The sequence below is a fragment of the Arachis duranensis genome, chromosome 7 (assembly GCF_000817695.3).
Source record: "Arachis duranensis cultivar V14167 chromosome 7, aradu.V14167.gnm2.J7QH, whole genome shotgun sequence".
Classification (NCBI taxonomy): Eukaryota; Viridiplantae; Streptophyta; class Magnoliopsida; order Fabales; family Fabaceae; genus Arachis; species Arachis duranensis.
The window spans coordinates 60,396,765-60,407,014 of NC_029778.3; the positions used below are offsets into that span (position 1 = coordinate 60,396,765).

At 35.6% G+C, this 10,250-nt stretch overlaps 1 protein-coding gene and 1 pseudogene across 1 annotated transcript; both read left to right on the top strand.

The window, feature by feature from the left end:
• The first annotated feature begins 355 nt into the window (after positions 1-355).
• On the top strand, positions 356-1,674 carry LOC107459196 (uncharacterized; annotated as a pseudogene).
• Positions 1,675-4,040: 2,366 nt separating this feature from the next.
• LOC107459198 (DNA topoisomerase 6 subunit B) lies at positions 4,041-9,691 on the top strand. Its single transcript, XM_016077412.3, has 19 exons — positions 4,041-4,707; positions 4,812-4,864; positions 4,972-5,069; positions 5,141-5,246; positions 5,437-5,574; positions 5,775-5,826; positions 5,940-6,004; positions 6,181-6,287; positions 6,360-6,462; positions 6,636-6,721; positions 6,803-6,999; positions 7,085-7,200; positions 7,316-7,401; positions 7,683-7,755; positions 8,175-8,266; positions 8,405-8,543; positions 8,624-8,718; positions 8,829-9,009; positions 9,450-9,691. The coding sequence occupies exons 1-19, from the start codon at positions 4,623-4,625 to the stop codon at positions 9,594-9,596; spliced, it is 2,019 nt and encodes a 672-aa protein (XP_015932898.1). The 5' UTR covers positions 4,041-4,622; the 3' UTR covers positions 9,597-9,691.
• Positions 9,692-10,250: the final 559 nt, after the last annotated feature.

The following is a 10,250-nucleotide window of genomic DNA, read 5'->3' on the forward strand; positions in this document are numbered from 1 at the left end:
ATGTAGTATGTTCTTATTTATTTATTGCGTATTACTGGTATGTGATGTAGTTTGTTTTATTTATTTCTGATGTAAGTTTTTAAATTAGTCAATATTATTGTGTTGTTATTGTTCATGAAAGTGACCGTTGCAAAACTAGCCGTTAAGTAGCCGTTGCAAAACTAGCCGTTAAGTAGCCGTTAAGCAAAACTAGCCGTTGCAAAAGTAGCCGTTTGCAAAACTAGCCGTTACAAAACTAGCCGTTAAGGTACTTATTGCAGACACACTTATAAATATCAACTATCAATGACTCCACAACTCCACTTCAACTCTTCTTTCTCACCTCGACAGAGAACTAAAAATTACATTTCTCCATATGGCTAGAAATTTTGATGATATATTCAATGAGGCTTTGTATAGCAAAAGAAGACGGCAAGATAACACACTCATAGATAATTGGATCGATGAGTATTTACTCGAAGATTCAGAAGAAGAAGATATCGATAGAAGCCCTATCCCAATTCCTCGTAGATGGATCAACAGAGATCGAGAAGCAGGACATGATCGCCTTTTTCAAGATTACTTTGCAGATGAACCGGTGTATAATGTTGACATTTTCCGACGGAGATTTCGAATGAGAAGAGATGTGTTCCTTCGGATAGTAGACGCTCTCTCAAACGTCTATCCGTATTTTCAACAGAGGGTTGATGCAACTGGAAGAAGAGGCTTGTCGCCACTTCAGAAATGTACCGCTGCGATACGGATGTTAGCATATGGCGTAGCAGCTGATGCTGTTGATGATTATGTGCGCATAGGCAAGAGCACTACAATTGAATGCTTGGAAAAATTTGTTGAAGGTGTCATTTTCGTGTTCCAGGATGAATACTTGCGAAAACCCAATCCAAATGACGTACAACGCCTGCTACAAATGGCGGAGGGTCGTGGCTTCCCTGGCATGTTGGGTAGCATTGACTGCATGCATTGGCAATGGAAAAATTGTCCAAAGGCGTGGAAAGGTATGTACATGAGTGGTTATCGTGGGGTTGCAACCATAGTACTCGAGGTTGTAGCATCTTCAGACCTTTGGATATGACATGCATTCTTTGGAGTTTCTGGTTCAAATAATGATATCAACGTGTTAGATCGTTCTCCAGTGTTTGATGATATTCTAAATGACCGTGCTCCGGAGGTAAATTATACTATTAATGGTAATAATTATACAATGGGATACTATTTAGCAGATGGTATTTATCCTGAATGGGCCACATTTGTCAAATCAATCTCAAAGCCACAAGGTGAGAAACGCAAGTTATTTGCACAATACCAAGAAGGGCAAAGAAAAGATGTGGAACGAGCATTCGGAGTGTTGCAAGCACACTTTGCAATTATACGTGGTCCAGCTCGTTTTTGGGAAAAGAAAAAGCTTGCCAACATAATGAGAGCTTGTATTATATTGCATAATATGATTGCTGAGGATGAAAGAGACAGCTATGCAGAAAATTTTGCTCAAGGCTTAGAGTATGATGATGTTGAAAATGGCTTATCACAACCTAAGTTGGGAGAGGAAGATTTTGCACCATACCATCAATTTCTCCAAAGAAATGCCCAACTTCGAAATAGGCAGCAGCATAGACATTGAAGGAGGACTTGATTGAACACATATGGCAATTTCATAATGCTTGTCGTCAACTATAGAGTTTAATTATGTTTTTCTTTGTATTAAGTAATTTTACAAATTAGTGTAACCCCGAATTATCTATTGTGTATTATTGTTATATATGAATTTATTTAATATTAATATCTTTTAATAGTGAATTATTTTTAAATTTAAATATTTAAATTACATTATTAAAAAATTAATTACATTAATTACAAGTATTTTAATTAATTAATTAAGTGGGACCACAACAGGGACTAAAGTTAGTTCCTCCTAATGGAGAAGAGAGAGATGCTTTGAGTTCCTATTTACTGTTTATGACGCAAAAGCTGATGTGGAGTTACTTTTTATGACAGGTGGGCCATAAACAGGAACTGGGATGAGTTCCCTACCGGAGATGGTCTAACATTCTCTACCTTAGTCAGACACTAACTTAGACGTCAGAGTAGTTTTGTAGGTACCATCCCTGCCACTTTACCGACGACATTCTCATCTTTCAGGCTACAACTAGACGTCTCCTCATTTATAACAACTTTAATCCCGTAAATAGTTATCTATAGTAAATAGAAATCAATGATTTCAATTTATAGGTTTCTTTAAATTGAAACCACAGATTCGATTTATGTTCAAATGTTTTTCTCAAATAGTTCAAATCTAACAGTTTTGATTTATGCTCATTGTTGCTATATATACAAATCGAATTTCATTCATTCAAAATTTATTGAATTAATTTTTAAAAGAAAATTTTAAATTAAACTTTTAACATTTATTCTTGATAAATTAAACTAAAATAATTTTCAATAAACACAACTAATAATTATATTTAATAAATAATTTTTAATTTTAAAAATATTATAATAAATATAAATATACAGTTCCTCTTCAACCAGAAGATATTGGAATGGAATCAAACAAATCTTTTAATATTTTCATAGATCAAAAGTCATAATTAGTTGGCTATGCTAACGCTGGATGACATTTTTATTAGACACATCTACGAACACACAATTATAAACAAGAGTTGGTAGAAGTTGGCAGATATGCTGTTGGTAACGTAGCAGAACCGTAATCTTATTAGTGAGAGTACCTAAAAAGAATACTAAAATAATGTTCAGTAGCTCGACTCAGGAGTATCCGATGCCTGAAAGTGGTAGGGAAGCTGGATTCGGTTCACCTTTGTGCCCTAAGATCTCCGGGACAGTGTGAAGAAGATGAGGTCAGCGTGTGAGGTCCCACCGAGTCGGGAATTTGGTGTGGAGGGGCCACCTGCAAAAGGGTTTCGAGTGTCCGTACAAAAGCGGCAGTTAGAGTAGATGATAGGTGACGTACTTTTGGAGAGGAGTAGAATCCTCCCTTATATAGTCTGTACTAGGGTGGGTCCTGCATGAGTAGATCCACTTTTCAAGAAGCTTTCTTCCCAACTGTCAGATGCCTTGCGGAAGGGGAGGTGACATTTGGCTTTTCTCCCGGTTCGAGTCACATGAGACCGTCGGGTCGGCCGGCCACTCGGATCCGGGTATTGGACTAGTTGGGTTAGGCCGGAACAAATCGGTTATTTTATATGTTATTAAATATTTATGAGATTTTCTAGTACTCTTTTTTGGTACTCTCGATAATAAGATTATTATGTATGAAGTGTTGACCCTTTTTTGACAAAATAAATAATAATAATAATAATATAAAATTATTGAGAGTACTTAAAAAAATATGTTGAGTGACTAAATCTTGAACAAGATGAGTATAATATATTTTTATTTCTCTCTTTTATAGAAATATTTTTACAAGTTATTAATTTGTTCTTAATAAAATTATTCTCTTTTAAAAATTAATTTAATAAATTTTGAATGAATGAAATTCGATTTGTATATATAGCAATAATGAGTATAAATCGAAACCATTAGATTCGAACTATTTGAGGGAGACATTAAATCTAAATCGAATCTATGAATTTTAATTTACAGAAACCAATAAATCAAAATTATTGACTTTGATTTCCTATAGACGCTATTAACAGGTTTAAATTAAACTAAATGGGTTCGATTTACATGCAATCAAAATTCGAATTTCATTATTTCAATTTAATATAGAATATATATGAATACTATTTGCATGTAATTCGAATATAATAGATTCAACTTAATATGTATTTGGATATTAAATTCGATTTACATAAAAATATAGTTTGAAACGTTTAGATAATCTTTTTCATTTTAAAAGATCTAAGTAATTTTAGATTGACCTTGGTTTATTAAAATAATTTACCTTTATTTTATGTGGATGGGACCCATATTAATTAAGCCCTTGTTTTATTAACTTTCTTAATACAAGGAAAAGAATGGCAGCCGTTGCCCGTTGATCACAAAAACCCGCGCCACGTGATTTTGGGAAGTGGCACATGATTTGCGATTTGGATGACAAACAGCGCGAAAGCAAAATATACTTTGAAGCCCTAAAAAGCAGCAGTAGTAAACAACCTGGTGCTGGTGCTGTTGGGTGCTAAGTGAATCAACTCCATTGCTCTCAGATTCAAACTCTGCTTTAATTCAACTTTCCCTTAGAAGGTTGAAAATATACTTTGAAGCCCTGAAAGCAGCAGTAGCAGTAAGCAACCTGGTGCTGGTGCTAGTGCTGTTGGGTGCTAGGTGAATCAACTTTTCCCTTAATGCTGGTCGCCGACGAACTCTTCTCCTCAGCCAGCGTCCAGCTCCGCCGTCGCCGATCCTCTTCTCCTGGATCCCTTCACCTCGCGTCTCCTGGTCTGCTCGGAGCTGCTGTTGGCGTCGCCGCCTCTGTCCTCGTCGTCGTCGGCCACCCTGAACTCGTGTCTCTGTCCTCATCGTCGATCTCTCTCTCTCTCTCTCGCGCGTCAAGCCTCTGTCTTCGATCCCCTCTGTGCCCGAGCTCACTTTCCTTCCTCCTTCGCGGTCACTTCTCTTCCTCCCTCACCGCCGTAAGCAAAGCTGCTTCAATTTAGAGTGAAATTCACATGGATAGTAGCGAAAGCCCAACCGAAACAAAGAAAACCAAGTCCAAGACACCTCGAAAGAACAAAGAAACCGTTCTCAAGCAAAGTACTTCTCTCTCGATCTCTCGTTCTCGCATTCTCGACATTCATAACCTTTATCCTCCAACTGATATTTTATTTATTTTATTTCTTTACTTATTAAATTTGCAGAATCTCCCGCGGAATTCTTTGCTGAGAACAAGAACATTGCAGGATTTGATAATGTAAGCTTGATCTATAGTAATCAATTATAAGGAGTGGCGTGTCTGATTTTTATGTATCTATTGATTTTGTGATTTGTTTGTATTTATATTATGTGGATATCAATCAGCCAGGAAAATCTCTTTATACTACTGTTAGAGAGCTTGTGGAGAATTCGCTTGACTCAGCGGAATCTATATCGGAGCTTCCGGTGGTTGAGATAACCATGTGAGTTTGCATTTGAAAGTACAATGAACTAGTAAATGATTGATTGTTCCACGCTGACATGGTTGTTGCAGTGAGGAGATAAACAAAAGCAAATTTAATTCTATGATCGGTCTCATTGACTGCGAGCGTGTTGATGCGGAGTTGTACGATGATTACGAGACTGAGAAGGCCCGTGAGGTGTGTTTGATTACATTATTGTTGAGTTAGTTGTGCCATAATGTGAAATACTAGACTGTCGAACTGTATTGTTGTGTGGTATCAATTTTTAATTATAGCAATAAACTTGAAGCAATATTTTACAAATGCAATTAAATAGAGAAAAACATATAAGGTCCTTGTGTAAGATTCTAAATTTGTTCCTATGCAGAAACGGTTGGCGAAAGAGGCTCGTGCTCAAGAAATACAAGCAAAGAATGCTGCCCTTGGAAAGAAAGTGAAAGAGACTCCAGCTTCAAAGGGTATCAGGGGCCGAGGCGAGGCTTCATTTTATAGTTATATGCAAGGTGTGCATTGTTTCTGCTCTCAAGCATTCTCATACTGTATTGTATTGATGCAGGTTACCTTATATGTTAGTTTTATTCAAGTCATCATTCATCAAAGCTGTTTTATTCGATTTTGAATTCAATTTGAAAGTCCTTTTTTCATTTTCTGTTTACTAATCTCATCTTTGAAGTGAAGCTCAAATTATCTCATGATTGATTGCAGGACAATGGAAAAGGAATGCCACATGATGACATCCCGAATATGTTTGGCCGAGGTCATTCAATTACTCGATACCTTAATTATCCATGAATATACACTTTTTGTTCTGACATATCTTTTATTGGTACGAGCTAGACCTGATTTGTTTAAGCTTATCCATTCACGCAGTTCTCTCTGGGACAAAATATGGCTTGAAACAGACACGGGGGAAGTTTGGTCTTGGAGCAAAGATGGTATTGGCAACATGCATTATTTAGATAGACTGTCACTCTTTTTTTTTTTGTTTAACCAACTTTTATAATCAACTAGTAGAACAAATGCCAATTTTTTTTCTTTCTTTCTTGAAGTTGAAGTACATGCATATAGTAGTTTCAGCTGGCCTTATGAACTATATTCTTCATATATGCAGGCATTAATATGGTCCAAAATGAGCACTGGGCTTCCAATTGAGATCTCTTCATCAATGAGAAACCAAAGTTATATGTCATTTTGCAGGCTGGATATTGACATTCATAAGTATGATTTCAAGTTATTAAATGAATTCTCTTTTAATCCCTTCTCCAGATAAACAAATGCCTTAATTTTCAGGAATATTCCACATGTACATGTAAATGAAAAACGAGAGAACAAGGAGCGCTGGCATGGGGCTGAAATTCAAGTTGTCATTGAGGGGAACTGGACAACATACCGTGTATGTAACACTTATTTGGTGCTACCTTAATGATTTCATTGCAAACCCCAGATATAGTGGATATGGAGCTTTTCCACTTTCCAAAGTACACTTTTTTCATGCTTATTGATTATTTCTAAAGACTGAAGTTGACTATGTTTCACTAATATAAGCTCCCTTGTTTACATTTGCAGTCAAAAATATTACATTACATGAGACAAATGGCTGTCATCACCCCTTATGCACAATTTCTATTTAAATTTGTTTCAGATGCTCCTGAGTATGTAACATATATCTATTTGTAACCCCCCTAAACTATGGCAATGCATAATCATCTCATACTAGCTATTCTCTTTGGCAGAAAGAATGTCACTATAAGGTTTTCTCGAAGAACAGATGTGATGCCTCCTGTTCCCCTGGAGACAAAGCATCATCCATCGTCAGTTGATTTGCTGCTAATTAAACGCCTTATTGCTGAAACTTCGAAGCAGAACCTTTTGCAATTTCTTCAACATGAGTTTGTAAATATTAGTAAATCTCATGCTGAAAGATTAATAGGTATAAAAATAGTTCATATGGTTCGATGAATGTTGTTCAAACCATAAACATTCTAGTTATTTACTGCACTTTTGACCTTTTTCAGGTGAAATGGGCCCAGACTTCAGCCCAAAAATGGCTCTTAAGTCTCTAACTCCACAGCAACTAGTACGCATTCATCAGTTATTTCGTCAAGCCAAGTTTGATGATCCTAACGGCCATGTTAGTTACTAGTCTTTATTATAGGCCCCTTTTCCTTTTAGTTTCATTTATTATTATTATTATAAATAAATTCCTTACTCTTGTCATTTGGTGGGTCTTTTAATACTATTTTCAGTGTCTTAGCCCTGCTGGTGAGTACAATCTCCGGCTAGGAATAATAAAAGAGCTACAACCAGACATGGTTGCAACTTATTCAGGCAGGTTGTGTTTGAATATGAAAATTTCTAGTCTTCCGATTCAAGTTATTGCTTGTGGAAACTTATATGTATTCTGTTTAAATATCATTTTTAATCCTTGTGGTTGTGGTTGAGTCGATCATGGGTATTTGGCTTAGTTCCTATGATACTCTTTTTGTTGGGGTTCTAAAGGTGTCACCCTGTCAACATCCACGAGATATTTAGTTATGTTGCTTTGCACTTCACTTTTCTGGCAATAGATAACTCTTGGTTCCTAAGTTATTTTCTTCTGTCATTGCTGCACAGTGCTCAGGTTTTTGAAGGCCACCCATTCATAGTTGAAGCTGGAGTCAGTATCGGTGGAAAAAATGTCAAGCAAGTAAAGTTTCAGATCCATTAGTGTTTTATTTTATATATTACATAATAGTTGAAATCCATGGGAGTAAAATACATAATTTTATGTGAAAATAGCTGAAGTTTCAACCAATTCCAATGGACCTATAAATTAGCAAAAGAAAAATGTGATTTAGTTGATTACTTTTTAGTGTACTTTTTGATGAACCATGATAAATGTCAAATAGTATATGCTGCACCCTACTTCTTACTCTTCTCAGGATACTTTAATGCTTAGTTTGACTTCTCTCACCAGAGTTGTATATTAGGTGTAGGAGACTCCTGATCAAGCAGCTGATCAATTAGGCAATATTAAAGAGCTAATGATTGTGATCTTTATTCTGTTCTAAAATAATTAATGGTCTGTTGATGACAAAGCATATAATGGTATAACACTTGTCTCAGGGTTTGAATATATTTCGATTTGCAAATAGAATTCCACTACTTTTTGAGCAAGGAGCTGATGTTGTCACCAGGACTGCACTGAAGCGAATCAAGTATGCACATAAGCAGATGGTTCCTCTTGCCTTTCCGATTTTTGACCTGCATTGGCAGGATAAGGGTCAATAATTGCTTTGCAAAATTCTCTGGTAATTGCAGTAAAGAATATGAAATCTGACTAAATGCCTTTTCAGTTGGAGTAGTTACAAAATCAACCAGCTACAAGACAAGATTGGCATCTTTGTTAGCATTGTGAGCACAAAAATTCCCTTCAAAGGGACTGGAAAAGAATACATTGGAGATGACATAACTGAGATTGCTTCTGCTGTCAAGGTTGAAGTTGTTTTTTTTTTTTTACTTTACCAATTTCACATTATAGTAAAGATAAATAACATAAAGTACTGTTTCTCCAGTATTCCATTCAGCAGTGTTGCGTCCAATTGAAATCCAAGATTGTGAAAAAGATGCAGGCACGTGAGCAGCAGGAGAGAAAACGGAATTTAAACAAGTATGTCTATGTCTTACTTCTCAAATCCAAGAATTGACTGATGCGCTGCTTGCTTTTTTGTTTATATTGCATGAAATAAATTGTGATTCGTACCAACTGGTGGTTGACAGGTACATTCCTGATGCTACTGGGGCAGTATACAATGTTTTGAAAGACATGGCAGAGACACAGTTACATGCATCAAAGAAGTTCCGCTATGGAGATGATGATGGAGAACTATTAAGAAAAGTATCTGAGAATTTGATTACTAAAGAAACACTCAGTGAAAAACTTGCTAAACATGTTGAACAGGTATGTTGTCTGGCTAACATTTTATCAAAACTTTGTAGTTTGTAGTTCTACTGCTATGTTCAAACCAAATTTTCTGTCAACCTGAAAACATTAAAAAATTGCTTGAGTGGCAGTTGAATTGATATAGAGTAACAATTTTTGCTTTTTGTGATATGAACTTGACTTTCCTAAGTTAGGATCTAGATATATTTAGCGTCACAACTATGAAAATGGACTTCATAGATCTTTCTATTTGAAAGATTTTTTATGACTATCATAAGCTTTGTTCCCATTTGGCAAAATTTTTCTTTCCGATAAGGACTCTGCTCAAGTGCTCGTAGGTTTTCTGAAGCCATCTTTCTGATTCAGCAATAGGATTGTTTTCTATCCTTTATATGAACAATAGAAAAAATTGAATTTCGGATTTATTGATCAGCTTTGCTATATGATGTGTGATACAGGTGGACTATGAAATGGCGTTGGAGTATGCCACGCAGAGTGGAGTGAGCGAGGAACCAAGAGAAACAATATATATACAACCATTGGAAACTGAGAATAAGATTATTGATTTACATTCTCCATTCTTTGTTTTTAGAATGTTTCATTAGATCTAGAAAATCATTAGACATATTACATGAAGAAAACATTGTTGTATCTATTGTTTTCATTTGTAACTCGTAAGAAAGAGTAATAAGAATCATAATACAGTGGATTCTAAATTATGGTTACATTAATGTCTATAGGAGGGCCTATCTCAATTTTTTTAACCATCCTAATCTGATGTCTATAGGAGGGCCTATCTCAAGTTTAGATATGGAAATAATGAACTATAAGATTGGCCATCAGCCAGTAAATCTTCAATTTTATTTTATTTTTTATAGATATATACTCTTTATTAAAAAAAAAAAAGATTAGGTCTAGCTTTGATCCTCACTACTCCTTGGAGATTGAAGAGCCTTAATTCTAACTAGGCTCCGAATTGGATTAATTGGTCACTGCGGGTGTTGCCAACCAAAAAAGGACTACATTTTCTGCCCTTTCAATGATTAATCAAATGTGAAACATCCTACTGTAAGTACACAGAGTAAAGACAATGTTGATAAAATATAAAACTACTACATACCGCATCAAGTACTGACATACTTTCCAAACTGTAGCTTGTGCTCCAAGATCAACAAGTATAGGATATGTCCCTATAAACTGGAAAAACTCTGTATAACCAGCAATCAAATAAACAATAGCATATTATTTTTTTTTTTTTT

What these genes read in the sequence shown, in the direction of transcription:
- LOC107459198 (XM_016077412.3), top strand. Translation starts at nt 4,623, where the DNA reads ATGGATAGTAGCGAAAGCCCAACCGAAACAAAGAAAACCAAGTCCAAG. An exon ending in CCCGAATATGTTTGGCCGAG is followed by an intron (nt 5,827 to 5,939) that starts GTCATTCAATTA and finishes CCATTCACGCAG; the next exon opens with TTCTCTCTGGGACAAAATAT. An exon ending in CTGGATATTGACATTCATAA is followed by an intron (nt 6,288 to 6,359) that starts GTATGATTTCAA and finishes CTTAATTTTCAG; the next exon opens with GAATATTCCACATGTACATG.